Source organism: Bacillus rossius, chromosome 1 (assembly GCF_032445375.1).
Source record: "Bacillus rossius redtenbacheri isolate Brsri chromosome 1, Brsri_v3, whole genome shotgun sequence".
Classification (NCBI taxonomy): domain Eukaryota; kingdom Metazoa; phylum Arthropoda; class Insecta; order Phasmatodea; family Bacillidae; genus Bacillus; species Bacillus rossius.
The window spans coordinates 175,915,920-175,933,867 of record NC_086330.1 but is presented as its reverse complement, the minus strand read 5'-3'; the positions used below and the strand labels follow the sequence as shown (position 1 = coordinate 175,933,867).

General features: G+C 35.7%; 1 protein-coding gene across 1 annotated transcript in view; it reads left to right on the top strand.

Annotated features, from left to right (window-relative positions):
• Nucleotides 1-17,948, top strand: part of LOC134527114 (beta-parvin) — a 96,752-nt gene that overhangs the window by 49,669 nt on the left and 29,135 nt on the right. The window contains exons 5-7 of the mRNA XM_063359475.1: nucleotides 2,115-2,212; nucleotides 9,898-10,059; nucleotides 16,173-16,313. Coding sequence (XP_063215545.1) covers nucleotides 2,115-2,212; nucleotides 9,898-10,059; nucleotides 16,173-16,313 — 401 coding nt within the window. The remainder of the gene's footprint in view (nucleotides 1-2,114; nucleotides 2,213-9,897; nucleotides 10,060-16,172; nucleotides 16,314-17,948) is intronic.

The window sequence follows — 17,948 nt, the reverse complement described above, 5'->3', positions numbered from 1 at the left end:
TTTCTTCAGGTAACTTCTTCCCACCTGTGGGATGAACTAATGCGCAGATTCCTTTTTTCCAGTGTAAGTTGTCTTGCTTGTCTTACCATGTACTCAGAAACACCAAATTCTTGTGCTGCCTTCTGTCTGGACCATGATTGAGGGATAAGGGTAAGAATTTGTAATTTTCTTTGTCTATTCATTGTGGGCAGCTTTTGCTTTATTAAAGTTACTAAACGGTCCAAATCGGCAGCCTTTTGTTACACTTAATGCCTCTGTAATTCCGTACTTTCACTAGTTGATGTGGCTGGAAGCTGTACATCTAATACTTAAGATATTTTGTCTGCTACAGCTGATGATACCTCTTGTACTTTACATTTCCCATATTTTTCTTTTGCATGTTGTGGTACAGCATGCAGTTTTATTGGTGACTGTTGCAAATATTCCAAACTTTTGTCAAGTAAGCTACGGGTTTCTTCTTTTGATGCTTGAATCTCTAAACCCTCTGCAACGTCACTTTCAGATGATTCTGAAGATACCTGTGCACCTACTTCTTGAATATTATACAACCTATTCCTACATGACGAGCATAATTTTTTACCAGGAATTAAATTAAGTCCCTTGTCTGCTGCTTTTCTGTAGTACTATAAAGAGATTGTGCACAAAGAACGCTTAACTGGAACACTATGCACTTTTATAGGATCACAACATGATGTCTGAAAAATTTCATACTGCTTAATATAAAACAATTCGTGATGAAAACATATGGTGTGAAGATTATGTTTAGAAATACCTGTTCTCAGCACAAGAAGAGTTTGAATATCTTTGGAAAGTGATTCCAATATTTTGATTCCCTTTGTTTTAATATAACACTCTTTATGGCATTATTCATGCATATCATTCCCAACAAAATATAATTCTAGTTTAGTAGTACTGGTAGCCATGTAGTTCTCATCCAACTTATAATGAACCCCGATTATCTTTATTGCTTTCCTCCCCTCTGCCCCTCTGTTCATGGGCCACTATACTGTGTTTGCTGTGACAGCCCAGATATTAGGCCTATCTCTCAACTGCCTCTGAGGAAGCAGAAAAAAAACCAATGCCAAGGGGAACAGAGCAAGTATCAAATAACCCCTCCCTTATAGCTAGTAGGCAGACTCCATACAGAAATGACATATGTACAGTCACATGACATGGCTCTGCAGATAACACAGGGAGATAAGACAGGGAAGGTAATTAGAGGCTTTGTAATTTGCACAATATCCTTGTGTAATATGCGGAAAATATGGGACATACACAACCCTTATATTCGATCGTCTATGCTTCCATCTTCTGGCTGCCTTTTGTTAGGGGCCCCATTTACATCACCAAGTCATTTTCATTTTGTTTTTCAACACTCCAGCAGAAAGCCACTATTTTTTTTAATGTATCTTATTGAAAATTTTCTCCTCTTTCACATAGTAACAAGCTCATTTTTTTGTGAGGTCTGCCTTTTGAGATACAGTCTATTTTGTAATAAAGGATGCAGATGATACATGAAACATCAGTCATGTTAATAATTTTGTTATAACTTACAAACCATTCTAGATATAGCAATTTGGTGGCAAAATTTGAATTCTCTAGAGAATTTTACATAGTGAAAAGTGTTCTTATTCTGAAATATTGGTATTACAGTGAAATACAAAGCAAGGAAACACAGATACTGACCAATTTATGCTGTCATTACAACCTGTTTTATGCCAAAAATGGTCTCAAAGGAACCTTCGATTTCTCAGGAAGTATTTGAGATAAAAATCTAAAATTTTGGATTTTAAGTGGCCTTTTGTCACTTAACAATTAAACCAATTTTTATTAAAATCAAAAAAACATGGGTTACATGCCCTGGATGAACTGACATGGAATGACCCTAAAGTAAGAAATGTTAGTGTTTAAAATTGATAATTTAGCAACTTGTTTTACATCTTACATATAATAAGATGTTCATTGATATGAATAAAGCTCCCACTGAAAAAGTCACCATATATATAATTTTTTTTAGTTAAATATATACATCAGGATTTTATAAATTAATATAAATTTTACTTCAAAGAACATGTTGTTAACTTAAATAATTGATTTTGTTGTTGTCTGTTTAGAAAAGCTGACAGGAGATAAGTTGGATGTTCCAGAAGTGACACAGTCTGAAGAAGGTCAGAAACAGAAACTTGGAATAGTTCTTCAAGCTGCGAATAGGGTATGGGTATTATACTTTTGAGATAGTTGCCTCTGTGTAGGAGTTGTAGATCCTGTAACAATCCAGATCTGTGGCTAGCTCAAATTTAGTCTTGTTTGCATGTACACGAAAACTATTAAAAAATTTATTGGTTCGAAAATACTGTTTAAATTTCGTAATAACATTGCTCTAAATGATTCATGAGGAAAGGAAAGTCTCTGGTGAACAATTACTGATTTCAACTGTTTTTATTTTCCTTGATGAAAAATTGACACTAGCACAATAGTGCCATCTTTGAACCACAACACTGTTCCAAATTATACACAAAACTTTTTAACCCTGCAGAGGTCGCGCGCGGACTCAAACTCCGCATATATATTTGTTTTCGAATTTCTTTTGTTTTCTGCATGTTGCGGCGTCAGCCATCTAGCTACCTTCCCCTACTGGGAGGGGTGGTAGAATGTGCTAGTCAGTGCGTTCTTAGCTGTCGCAAGGAGCGGACACGTGTCATGTGCGGAGTCTGAATCCGCGCGCGTACGTGCGTGTTATGACTGGCGGAGTCTGAGCGTGTGTGTAATGTGACTGGTGGCGTCTGAGTCTGCGTGCGAGCATTTGTGAGACTTGAATCTTACTTTGTTGTTGAAAAATGGAGGACCCAGAGTTTGAAGTAGAAGGTATTGATGACAGCTGCGAAGATATTTTCCAGGTAAGTCCCCATACTACAGACGCGGAGAAATCAGATTGTGAAGATGATTTTCCAAGACAAGCTGCTTATCGTGGAAGAGATGGCAACACACAGTGGTACGATAGCCCAGTAAGAAGAGGTCGAACCTGCCGACAAGGGCGTCACAACATTGTGAGACATCTTCCAGGTGCTTTGGGCGATGCAAGATTTCAAGTTACTTACGAGGAAGTGTTTGATTTATATTTTACCGAGAACATGTTGGATGACATAGTGAAGTTTACAAATTTGTATATAGAGTGTTTACAGGGCAGTTATTCTAGGGAAAGAGACACACATACAAATATTCATGAAGTAAACGCTTGCTTGGGTTTACTCTTCCTTGGGGGTGTAATGAAAGCCTCGCATACAAATCTCAATGACCTTTGGGCTGCTGATGGAACTGGCATTGAATACTTTTGTTTGGCTATGAGTGTATCGAGATTCAAATTTCTGCTCAGAGCCTTGCGATTCGATGATAAATCAACCAGAAATGAAAGACTCAAAACTGACAAACTTGCTTCTGTGCAAACCATACTTGACAGATTTGTTGACAACTGTAAGAGACACTATTCACCATCAGAGTTTGTCACAGTTGACAAAATGCTGGAGGCCTTTCGTGGTCGCTGCCAATTTAGGCAGTATATACCTTCTAAACCTCCCAAGTATGGTATTAAAACTTTTGCAGTAGTCGATGCCAATATTACATATGCAAAAAATTTAGAAATATACTGTGGCAACCAACCTGAAGGCCCTTATGCACAATCAAACTCAAGGCATGATATTCTGAAGAGAATGGTAGCGCTCATAGCAAAGAGTGGACGAAATGTGACTTGTGACAACTGGTTGACACTAGTTGGGACAATCAAGAAAAATTAAAGAGAGCTACCACCGATAACAGTCTATGTGAAGGATAGACCAATAGGGTCCAGACTTTTTGCTTTCAACAGAGACATTACGTTGGTGTCATACAAACCAAAAAAAAAATAAAAATGTACTACTCATATCTACAATGCATGCTAGTGACGATATGGATGATGAAGCTGACAAACCTGAAATAGTCACATTTTATAATTCAACAAAATCGGGAGTTGATACTGTTGATCAAATGAAATCACTTTACAATGTAGCAAGGATAACACGACGCTGGTCTTTGGTAATTTTCTTTGCATTACTAAACATTGCAGAAATAAACTCCTACGTGATTCAGTGCACAAATTTGGGCCAAAAATCTTCAAGGAAAGACTTCTTGAAGTCATTATCCAAAGCTCTTCTAAAAGACCACCTACATGCGAGGCTTGTATGTAAAGGTCTTCCTCAGACTATAAGTCTTCGCTTGAAGGAAGTGTTGAATGCGCCACGACAAGAGAAACCTGTCACTCATGAAAACACTGAACAAAGGCGTGGGAGGTGTAAACTTTGTGACCGAACAAAAAATCGGCCAACGAAGTACATGTGTCACAATGCTGCGTGTCAGAAATTTGTGTGTCTTGAGAATGTAGGATCTGTAAATTGCCCAGATTGCTCGAATAGTGTGTCTTACAGATAAAATGGCACCGATTACAAATTCTGTGCAAATAATAGAGTTTCATGTGTTCTTTTTGTTACATAAATTATATTATTGTTTTGCTTATTATTAAGGTAAATGTACCATATATTGACAGTGTACCAGTGTTTGACAGGTAGTATTATTATTAGTTATAACAAGGAAAATATAATTTTTTAAGGTTTTATTACGGGTGAGAAAATTAATTTTATTCATTTTGGATGAACTGTCACATATAGATTTGTTGTTACTTCAATTGTTTTATTTTACAGAGCAACACAGGTTTACAATGTTAGAATTCTACCATTTTTCCACTTCATCTTAATGAAAACACTAAGGTAAGAATTTGTGTTATTTTTCTTATTGACTGCATGTGTACATTTGACATGAATTTTTAAGTTTGAGACATTATATAGGCCTACTCTAGTACACTGTACTTAGTGAAATCTAACCTCAAAATTTTTAGAACATGAATAATATAAGATGTCAATTACTGGTTCATTAAATTCATTCATGTACTAGTTATTGACACTGATGTCAGAGACTGGTGCAATGAATTTTATTAATGAATCAATCATAAATTAGGCTAATATTAACAAACAAGTCTCAATTTTGAGAATAAACTTGGAAATGATTAATATAATGATGTGTGTCCAGTGTTTGACAGGAGTGTCAACTACTAGAGCATCAAACTGTCAAAGACTGGTACTCATATGTTTCAGGTATATATCATGTCGGAGAAACGAAAATATACTCCAGAGCAAATGGCCAATGCCATTGTTGAAGTGCAACGTGGCTGTCCAGTTGCTGCTGCTGCCAGAAAATATTCTATTCCAAGAGTTACCCTACTCTACAAAACTTCGGGCAAGAGCCCTAAACAATGCAAAATGGAACCACCGTCTGTACTGTCTGCTACAGAGGAACAATTACTTGTTGACTGGATATTGTCATTGGCTTCAAAACAATTTCCGGTAACAAAAGAACAGTTGCTTGATAGTGTCCAGAAAATAATGAATCAACCTAAAAATGCCGAGAGAGAGTATCCATTTTCTGATGGAAGACCAGGAAGAAAGTGGTACAAAGCATTTTTAAGAAGACACGCAGAGGTCACTGAAAGAGTAGCAAAGAACTTGACAACTTCGAGAAGTAATGTGAGCGAACAACAGATTAGGTCATGGTTTGAAGAAATATTGAAATACTTAGTTTCAATTGATCTATTAAAAATTTTCAATGAACCAAAAAGAGTGTTTAATGGGGATGAGAGTGCTTTTTATCTTCTTCCCAAAGGTGACAAAGTTCTTACAAGAAAAGGCGATAAAAATGTATATTCTGTTGGTTACAGTGATAAGAAGGAAAACATTACAGTTTTGATAACAGCCAATGCAGCTGGACAGGTTGCTCCACCTTTAGTGATTTATGCCTATGAACGGATTCATAGTTCAATAACTGAAAAAGTTCCTGAACATTTTGGCATAGGTAAATTTGAGTCAGGTTGGATGTGTGGATCAACATTTTACGAATACATTACTAATGTTATCAACCCATGGTTGACTGAAATGAAGATTCAGCGCCCCATCGTATATTTTTGTGATGGTCATGCTTCACATATGACTCTGCACCTGTCTGAGTTTTGTTCAGAAAATGGAATACATTTAATAGCATTGTATCCAAACTCCACCCACTTAATGCAACCAATGGACGTATCCGTTTTTCGTCCTCTTAAGGTTTATTGGAAGAAAGAGGTACAAGTTTTTAAAATGTCTAAGTAAAAGCAAGAAAGTTTTCAAAATGGTGGAAAGTGATGTTTCATTTGTATATCTAGAGAGGCAATTTTAGGATTGCTTCCTCACCCTACACTTTGCATTTGACAGGAGACAGAATTAAATATGAATTCATGCCTACCATTTCAGTTTTATTTTATGAAAATCAAGGGTGTCAAAGATTGGGTGTCAAATACTAGGGCATAGCCTTTTCTGCAATGTCAAACACTGGTTCAGTTTTAACCTAAAACTAAATATATATTTTTTAAATTCAATAGTAATTTGTGTTGTATTCTGAGAATGGCATTAAAAAGAATAAACTCTGAGCATTATTTTGGCTGTTGCTTTTCATAATATCTATTATTTTTTCACATGTAAATATTTTATTAGAACTAATTTTATTCTTACAGTGTCAAAGACTGGTGCATTTATTTACCTTATAGGTATACAGATGCAGTAAGTTTGTGAACTGTTTGAATTTTCAAACAACTAGTTTTCTAAATAAAATTTCAAGATAAACATGGTGAATCAAACTATTTTAGAAAGTTGTGCTTAGGCCTTAATTGGTAACTGGTCTTGTAATATTCATGACGACAACTTTTTTTGCACTAAAGCAGATTTACTTAGTGTTTTTGCTTCCTGATGATGTTTTATGCTAAAGTGGTAGAATATCAAGAAATGATTATTGGAAATTTCGAGAGAAATGTAGTAGGTAATGAATAACTATTTTAGAAAGTTATGCTCAGATGCCAATTTGTTACTGGCATTGTAATAGGTAATCATGTTGACAAATTGTTTGCACTACTAACTTAACAGTTTTACTTACTTTTGCTTCCTGATTATGTTTTATTGCAAAGTGGTGGAATATCAGATAAATAGTTATGCAAAATTTCAAGAGAAATATAGTCATGGAAAACTGTATTAGAAAATTGTTTTCAGATGTTAATTTTTAACTAGAATCATAATAATCATGCTGACCCATTGTTTCATTACTAAAGTAGGTTTACTTTGTGTTTTTGTTTACTTATGTTTTATGACAAAGGGGCACATTAGCGAAGAGATGTTTATAAAACTGTTGCTTTAATATTTTATATATTTTTTAAGCTATTAGTAAAATCAAACTATAACTTCTATTGATTTTATTACTTTCATTTTACCTAACATAAAACAAAAAAATTGTCATGAATATGTGTGTAACACAGTTGCGGAGTCCTACTCCGCGCGCGACCTCCGCAGGGTTAAAATGGTTAGTTGCTTCAAGAAAACAATCTATTATGAAATGGCACTAAAATATCTGACAAAACTAAGATTTACTACTGTTATTAAAATCCCATGGTTACAAACAAACTCACGGCACAAGCAAGGACTCTGTCGTTGGAACGACAAAAGTAAAACCAAGTTTTAAAGTCTCTTTGGAGGACTACAGACAATTGCAGTGAATGAATTGTAAATGAAATGTCCAGAAATGTTTATAAATTGGTGCCGCCCAGACTGCAGCCATGAAAATAACCCTCCACCTACATTTTCATTTATTTTCAGAGCCATTACCTGACCCCGACCTTGTACTGGACTACCTGACTACCTCCATCCATGAAGAAAGGTGTCCCCCATGAATAATTGCATAGAAGCATAAAACACACTTTCAAAAATCATCAAATCAAAACACAAATTACAAGAAATGAAGAAGGAAAAAGTGCATACACAACTAGGGACTTTTCCAATTCTGATGATACTGAGCGCGTACCGGTTTTGAGGTGGGAATATCGGTGGAAATTAATGGGCGCCACCACGTGAATGGGCACGTGGACCTGGCTGGAAGACTCTAACTCAGGGCGTTACGTGGCCCGTGTGCGGCGAGATATTAGCCCTCCTGATTTTTTACGCAGCACCTGTCCCTATTTAAGCCCGCTCTCAGCGTCGGGCACGCTCCTAATTATCGCAGTGGGCTCTCAGGGCGTCCCACACGCCGCTGACCAGGTTAAGGACCCACGTGGCCCCCCCGAACACAAAACACGTGACTCAGTTAATTGGTTTTTATTTACTCACGGTACACGTCCTTACACGATCCTCCGTTGATACAGCTATAAACGCTCGAGGCACGAATCAGATTAGGTGAGGGGGCGGACCACGCACGTGGTCGCCTCAAGGTACAGACACGCCCTCAGCCGGCGGGAGAGAGAGACTGGGGTGAGCTCATGGCTTGCGGGAGGCAACAAGGCACCCTTCGCGCCAAACACAATTACCATTACAACTTAGCTGTGGCGTGCCCCGGGTTACTATTAAAAAATACATAAATCCTTTTACAAAAATTAGTACATAACATCCATGCCCAGACCGTCTGTAATAATTACTTATATGAATAAAAATAGTTTAAATGAGTTGCATGCTAGTTCCTCCATCGCCCGCTAGGGAGCGTCCTTGTTCGTGCTTGCACTTATTAAATAACAAAACATCATGAATTAGTTAAATAAAAGACACATACATAGCCGTCGTGACACTATTTAGGGGCGAAAAGAAAAAGGATTACAATATTTATTAATATATATTAGGGGTGTGGCACACTGCATCTAAGCGCCCTCTTGCCGGGCTAGCAACACACGCACACACGAGCGGGAGGTTTGAACAGATGGTGGCGTTTGGGCGGTGGCATATCGGGCTCAAAGGGGCCGCAGGCCCGGATGACGTCAATACATTTGTCCTTGAGTTTTCACACTTTACTTGGAACAACTGTTTTTGTCTCTTTCTTGCAATTCAGGGCATCACATGCCTCTCTCGTCTCACTCTTAGCACTCATGTAATTTAGTCACATTGCATCATGCTTTCAGACAAAAGATAATAGTAAAATAAATAAATAAAAGTACATGGCTAAACATGAAAACTTAACCAACCAGCAAAATATATAATTATAACTTTTAGCAACTTTATAAATTTTAATTAAATAAATGGACATACTTACAATCATGAAATAGGAGCATAAAAACATATTTATAACATACAACTACCTCTGAAACAAATAATCAGCTGTTATTTCTATTTAAACAGAAAACCTAACCAAGTACTGAAAATGATCAGAAAGCATAATAAAATTATTTATGCCAATGTTTTATATGTTGAGAGGGTAAGGACCACTGTATTGCTCAATCAAGTCTTTTCCAAATACTCATATTTCAATGCTGGAATATGCTGTGCATTGGAAGAACAACAATCTGTTGTGAAAATAACAATATGTTTTGTGTGAGTGTTAATGACATCTTTGTTTTTTAAGCATATACTCAGCTAATATCTCATTTTAAGTTTTGGCTTGGGTAAATTATTTATTTAATATAAGAAATTAAATTATTTATGCATTAATTTTTTTTTTAGGTTTGCCTTCTGCTAGAAATTCTGAAATTTCATTGAGAAAGGAAGTAAAACTCGGAATCTGAATTGAATCTGGGAGTTATGAGAATCAAAATCAAAGACATGTGAACCAGACCCATCTCTAAATTAATAGTTTTGTCCCAGAGTGATAAAATCAGATTTGTAATTATAATAATGATAACATTTTATAAAAATTTGTTCTCTTAATGTTACTTGAAAAAGAAAAATTTGATTTTTGTACAAAACTCTTTGATATCAAATTATGTCGTCATGGTTTCTGTTAATGAGGTTTGATTGTAAACATTATCTTACCAAATAGGTTCTAGGTCCACAGCGTTGGTCACAGCAAAAGTGGAGTGTGGAAAGTGTACATTCAAAGAATGTTGTGGCTATTCTGCATCTGCTGGTAGCCCTTGCTCGTCATTTTCGGGCTCCGGTACGCCTGCCTGAGAACGTGGCTGTCGGTGTCGTCGTGGTGCAGGTGAAATATATTTTTACTTATTTTGTCATCAGTAAGCTAGTCACTTGCACCTGAAACTGAAATGCTACAGCCCAGCATATCAGCTTCATGGTTACATGTACCTAACTGTATTGGTGCAAGTTCTCACAAGCCTCTGATAAAAATAATTTATATGCCAGGATAATCTTACGTCATGTTGATTTTTTTCTCATTACTAGTAGTTACCGGCTTTTTCCGTAAATTTAAAACTATGCCACTCTTGCAAACAAATATTTACAACAAATATTTACTAAGTTTTATAAAATGTGTGTAAAAAGTCACGCAAGTTGTTACACACCGAAGACCGCCGGACTAGCTCAGATATTTTACGTTTTGGTCTTCGAAGGGTAACTCACAGGATACACTTGCATACTCGGATGCTGAAAAAGTGAGTTTATGTTTCCCTTAGAATATTAGTTATGGGCGATTGTTGAATTTCAATCATGTCTCTCGTACACAAAATGTGTACTTTGTGGCCGACCCTGTTTATTTACTTATACCTTACGAATTCATGAGACATTTGCCGCCATCTTGCGACCACAACATTTACAAGTTGAAAGAGTATTTTCCTTTCCCACAACAAATAAGCTTCATTAATTTGAATCACACGCTGACTGGCCGAAAATTAAATTAAATAAACAGTTCAAAGTTAAGTCCTGCAGTTGCACTCAACTTTTGGTACAATGCCGAAGGACAATGTCCCCGGAAACAATGACGAATTTTACTAAGTCCTGTTTTGGGCGATTACGGACGACTGTAGTCACTAAATTCTAATTGTGTTCAGAAAAAGAAAATAAGGTTGATTATAAACTGGTGACGCCCGGACCACAGCCGCGAAATTTACTCTTTAAATCTTCATAATATAGTTTTGAGCCACCTACTCAACTAACCACCTCAGTCGCTGTTCAGTAGATGACTAACAAACCAAAACGACCCACTGGTCTCAGGTGAGACCAAGGATTGCACCATGACGTAACTTTCGGCCAATCACAGTACAGTATCAAACACCCTCCAACACCAGCCAATCACAGAACAAATTACAATACATGAAAAAACCCTGTACACACATAACTCGGGGCTTCCCTTGATCTGTCTCTTTTCAAATCCACATTAAAATCGGGAACTCCCAGAATATTTTCCCACGCTAGATGCTCTGTCTCTGTCTTACACTGGATGCGTCATTATCGTTTTATCACCTCGGCGTCACTGTGTCGACGCACACCTTTCTTTCTCACTCTAACTGCCACGCAACTGGCTCACATGATTTCATCATCCCATGGACAAAATTACAAAAGAAAAATAAGTTACAGTGCATTTGCGCATATAAACAAAATATTTAAATCTTAAAAACTATTCTAAAACACATAAAAATGTAATTATTTAGGTAGAATTCAGTAAATTTACAGTTATATGGCTGCTTCATAATAAAGCAAATAAGCTTAAACAATACACAAATATTAGAAACGGTAATTACTTGAGAGAGTACATTAATAAAACATAAGCAAACATAAATATTAACATGGAAAACAATTATAAACAGTAAAATATTATCATCAAAGTTATTTGAAAAGATTCATTGTAAGTTTCAATGATTAATCACTAGAGAGGGTGAAAAATAGCATTTATTCTGGTCATTTATAGCATCTAAATATTTACTTGTAGCATTTTTATAGCATTTTTATAGCATTTATTACCAATATTATAGAATTTTTTAAGCGCTAACTATTGTATGAAATAAAGAAAACTGGACATACAACTAAAACTATTATCATTTAACTTAATAAAAAATCAATGTAATTGGCACACAAACACAATACAGAATTGTTTTTATCCATTTTTTATGGAAAGGAAAATAATTGGGACACAGCAACACAACCCATTATAAGTTTTTCCTTCAGTCAATTATGATAATAAACTGTATGTACATTGCAGCACAACTCCAAAAAATTTTTTCTTCCACTAAATTAAGAGTTGTCAATGGAATTGAAAGAAAGCATACAACAGGTCTAGGCTACAGTCTGTTCACTCATCCTGTTTCTCCTATCCGTCACAATCAAGTTATATTTGCTGAAGAACCTTTCAGCTTTGATGCTGCTTACTGGTGCCCATATGCTGCGAAGTGCTGCTTCTGAGAATTCAGGATACTTGATCTTCACAGAAAGTAGTAACTGAACTATGTCGACTTCACATCCTTCTCTCAGATTAGATGACAGCTGCTTGTGAAAGTAGCAGTAGCCCTCAGAAAAAGTGTCTGTATTCATGCCAGACATAAATGTGAGTCGTTTTTTATGTTGTTCAGCTTTTTGCATGTCAACTTGTAGTCTTTGGCCGGCTGTAGCAGGATTGAAAAGAGCACCTACCCCTTGATAAAACAGATTGGCTTCTGTGCCACCCATGTTGTTTGCCAATGTCTGAAGGCATCTTTGCATGCATGACTTGATCTGCACCTTAACTTCTTCCTTCTAAGTCATGTTTGAATACTCATTCAAAAGCTTGAGCGTACCTTGTGGGAAAGCACCATCAGCGTAACGCTGCAGACTGTTTTGCAACGTAACCAACTCATCCCACAGCTTGTGAGCATAAGGGTATGCTGAACCTTCCAAGTTAGTGATAAGAGCTTTCATTTAACCACATGTTTCACTCACAAATTTTAATTGTACTTTGAGCTTCTGGCTGAAGTACTGATCCTCAAACATTTCAACAATATAGGCACTGCTACTGTTGCCAAACTCACATTCTGAAAAGAAGCTCACAAGTTGCTGTATATACTGAGCCAAGTATTCTACCGAAGTAAACCATGAATTCCACCTTGTTAGTACAGGTGTTGGAAACAAGATTGCAGGTAATTCAGGATGGTGATGATCTAAATATGCAATATATGCATGCTTTATTTTTCTTGAATGAAGAAAAGCCATTTTCATCTTTACAACCAGTGTATTAAGTTCCTGAAACTCTTTGAGGTAACAGTCACCAACCAGACTAATTTTATGTGCCCAGCACATAAAGTGAATAAGATTTTCACCAAGAATCGTCCTTAATGCAGCAAAACAAGTTCCCATGTATCAGGCTGAATCAGATACAAGACCCACTACATTGTCATAAGAAATGTTGTACTTATTTAGAGTCTCCAGTATAGCCTGACTGCATGTAGTGCCATTTCCTTTATTTAAAAATGAGCAACTGGCCAAATACACTTCTTGCACTACTGTTGCAGACACTGTGCGAAAAAGCACTGCAAATACACATCTACCTAAACTGTCTGTAGTTTCATCCGCCACAACAACAACTTGTTTGTTTTGCAATGCTTCCTTTATTTCCTCTTGTATTGCTTCACCAACCCTAGGGACATAATTTTTTCTCAGTGTAGATGCTTGGGGTATGTCCCCAGAACCAGGAATGTACTTGTTGATGTATTCCCTTACAGCTGGATCATCAATTTTTCTAAGAGGAATATTAGCGTTGAGAAACATTTTCACAGTCTCTTCAATAAATTCCTCTTTCTCAATTTTTGCTTTTTTTTTTGTTATGCAGTGTGGTTGGTAATGTTGCCCGTCGTTTCCTGTCATCTTGCTCAGAAAATTGCTTGAGTCTGTCAATGTGACCCGATGTTTTACAGTAGAACCCCTGTCATACACTTTTCAATGGAGGGCACAAAAATGGTGTATGATGCGGGAAAGTGTATGAAAAGGGAATGACAATAATGCAAATTTTTTTCAATCTAGCATACCAGCACAATGTCAGATTAAACTTAAATACATAATGTGTAAATAATTGCATTATATTAATGAATGATATGAATTCATCATTATACATATATACATATAATAAAACCACCAGAAATGTAAAATACAGTCCATAATCAAGTAAAGCTGGCATGAGAAACAGTGGCCTTACAAAATGTTATGAAGTCCTTTCTTGGAGGGGGAGAAAAGTCACCAAACCTAAATTAGAAATAAAAAAAATTAGGCTATTCTAAAAAGAAAATCAGATATGTTTGCTTGTTTGTTTCATTTTACAATTAACTTTATGCAACAGAACAATTTTCAATAAAAATTTAACTTGAGAAACGTAAAATACAAAACAATCCGATTGTAAGAAAACATAAACAAACGGGTATATTCAGTTCAAAGATTAATAAATGCACAAAATATGAGATCCGTACCTTGGTAAAGCGCGTGCACCATTTTCATTATCATTGCTAGTTTGCGCCACTAGTCTCGCTTGGTGCTGGCCATAGATGCTACTAGCGAAGTGCACAGTCTTCCTGATACTATCCATATCTATGGTGCGATAAAGTTATTTTCTTACGATTGCAAAGGTAAACAATGAACGTTTTTCAAAATAAAAGCATTAAAACGTAGTTATCAGCAGGAATATAACAAAACAATGTGTGAATTTTAGGACTTTTCCGCTTCATAAAAACGTATGAAATGGGAAATGAATGATTTTATAAGTTTATGTTCCGGGAAAGTAACCCATTGTAAATATAGTACTTTTGGCGGGATCAAAATTAATCGGCGTGTGAACCGGGAAAATGTATGAAACGGGAACGTATCATCGAGGTTCTACTGTAATATGTTTTTCCGACGTATAATTTTTCTCCCAGTTGATGCGAAGGTTGCACATCAAAGTATTCGTATCGCTAACATAAAAATTATGGCCCTTATATTCCGATGCGCGCGAATGTACGGAAACGGATTTGGTCCGCCCCATATTATAATAAACAAATAAAAACAATTACTGAATGGTAAAATGTGAGCACTTTATATCAAAAAACCCCGCACAAACTACACAGTTTATAAACAGCGTAAAAACCAACCGTAAAAACAAAGCAAAGGTTTACTACACCACATGTGTACTGTAGCAAATGGTGCTACGGAAATACATTGAGAATCGTCAATCGATATATCGAATCACGTAGTACCGTTGCCTATGAGATTCAACGACACTACTCGTATCTCGTACGCAGTAACTTCGATAATTTCATAGAGAGAATATAATGCAGCCATATTTTATTTCTCTCGTATTGTTTGTAAAGTTGTTGACAATGTCGAAAAAAGTGTTGGCAGCAATTCTTTGGCAACATGGTGGCGTGGTTTGTTTCTAGAGTAAATATTAGGGTTTGATTACATGTACGTGGAAAATTAACATTTAAAATGTCAAATTTTCCATGAAAAAATATTGTAAAATGTATTTTTAATGTTAGTTTTGCCCGGCAATGTGTTTATGAGACGTTTTTAGTGTCAATTCGCAGGAATATGGGATTTTCGCATTTAATCGCAAGTAATTAACGAGTCGCATTAATTCACGGCTATATCATTTTTACGATTTTTCATCCTCTATTTATCACATGTACCTCAATTAGGTTATGATGCCTGAAAATTATTTAAACAATTTACATACTGTATTACTGTTAAAACATATTATTCATAAAAACTTAAAGAAAAATTGCGAAAGGCACTGTCCTGCAATTCTACAAAGTGTTTGTAATTGTTATCACTTGTGATTTTTTTACAGCAATTATATTACACTTGGTTAATATCTCTTGAAAATATTTATGGGAGAATAACAAATGCAACATAGTTATTGTGTTAACTGTAAAGAAAAAAACTCTTAACTAATGATGAGAAAATGAAATTCAATCTGGTGTGGGTATCAGGGTATCAGGCCCTACCATTGTTTTTTTTTTTTAAGAATTTGCCTCAGTGTGTAAAACAGCTTCTGCATAACTTCTTTTGGCTTGGCAAGGAATAGGACCTATCTTGGGTACCTTTTGATGTCAACCTTTGTGGACTTGGATAATAATTATGTCAGATGTAGTTGCTCCGTTAAACTATCAGTTTTTTCTCCCTGGTGTTTACAGGTTAGAGACTGTTAGTAAATAAGAAACTACCGCAGTGTGCAAAAGCTTGAGAAGGTATGCTTTTTACCTTGTAAAACAAAGAATTGAGATAAATAACTGAAAATTACAGCACACACCCAGCAAGGCACAATGTTGGAAGACTAATGCCATACTTAATGTCATGTGAAAGTAATAAAACAAGATAATGTAGTCCAAATTTGAATTGTAAATTTTTACGATTGTGTTTTTATAGAAACGAGATGGATCACTAAGCCACAGAACTGTATTAGAGGAGATAACATCCACCTATGATGATCTTGGAATGAGATGTGAGAGAGATGCATTTGATACATTGTTCGATCATGCTCCTGACAAGCTTCAAGTTGTTAAGAAGGTAAGATTTTGAAATGTATTTTGGCTGCAAGCCATTTAATTACTTAATGTTTTAAACTAACGTCTTTGCCATAACAACATAGGATTTGTGAATTTATAGAAAGCAAGCACAAATATGAACCTGTGTTCCCACAGGCTAAAATTTATCAAAACACGCTGTAACAGTTCAGTCAGTATCCGGCTAACACAACCATCTGTTACTGTTACATACAAGTCACTAGTAAACACTTGAAAACTTTGCTGCGTACCGATTAAATGTATAAAGTTTCACAATAGGTTTCCCTCAGTGTTTTGCTACATAACTACAATTACTTTTGAATTAAATAAAATATTTCAGAAACAGTTAATCTCATGAACAAAAATGCACCAAACATAATTGCGGCCATTTTATGACCAAGAAACTTTACATCACAAAAAACAACATACAGTAGAATCTCGTTATAAAGTACATCAATAAAACCTCAACTTTCATACTTAGTAATGAAAGTACTTTATTCTGAAAGTCTATATATTTACCTTTAGAATGTAGTATTTTTGAATTTTTAAAAATAAAGTAGTAAAGGATCAAATGTTACATTAGCTGGGAAGCAAATAGTTGTAAAACAACAAGAATTAAAAAAAAAAATTACATAGCTTAATATAGTAGCCTAAATTCTAGGCCTACACATAAAAAATTTATATGTTGAATACAAAATGACAAATGGGTTAAACTATTTTGCAGATGTATACATTTATGGAGATAGAATTCCCTTGTTATCTCCTAGGTGAAGTCTTGCGACGAGCAGATAAAGATGACTGTTCGTACAGTTTAATAATTTTTTCGCAATTTTTTTATTATTGTTGACAGTGGATTGGGCACCAAACCAAACGACCGTGCCACATCTGCATTTTTCCTGCCTTTGTCAACTTGTTTCAAAATTTCCACGTTTTCCTTCAAAGCGAACTGCTTATGTTTCTTTTTATCTTTTTGGCCATCCATCCTGATTAAAATAATCAATTAACAATATTGTTTGCCTTGCGCCACGTCAAACGTAAACAGATAACCATAGCGCCACACTAGTTGCACGCGTCGCGAGCATGGCTGCGCCAGGCGACATTCCGACCTTCATGGTAACACAAAGAGTGTCGGCCATGTTGTGACACCAAACAGTTCAAAACTTAAACTGCATAAATTAACATTATTTGATTTTCTATTTCGTATATAAGTTAAAATATAATTTATATTTAACGTTTGTATCTACATTAATTAAAACTTTTAAAACATGCTCTACAAATAACCAAAAGATGGCGCAGCTGAAAACAATTGTCTTTAAGAGAGGCAAGACAGCAATCGATTGCTTAGATCGTCTCGTGCACTCGTGTGTGGTCCATGGAGGAGGAAGAATGGTGTGTTATACTGTACTATGATTCTATGAATCGTTGAGAGCTTGATACAGAGTTTGTTTACGTTTTATACTTGTTAACGATTCTTGAAAGTGATAAAAATTAATCATAATGACATACGTTGAAATGAAAGATACGTTATTCTGAAGTACGTTGTAACAGAATTTCACTATATCTAATTTGCAACCTCACAACAGTTCATCGCTCTGAAATGTTCAAAGTTACTTCTGTTACTTATGATGATGTTACTAAA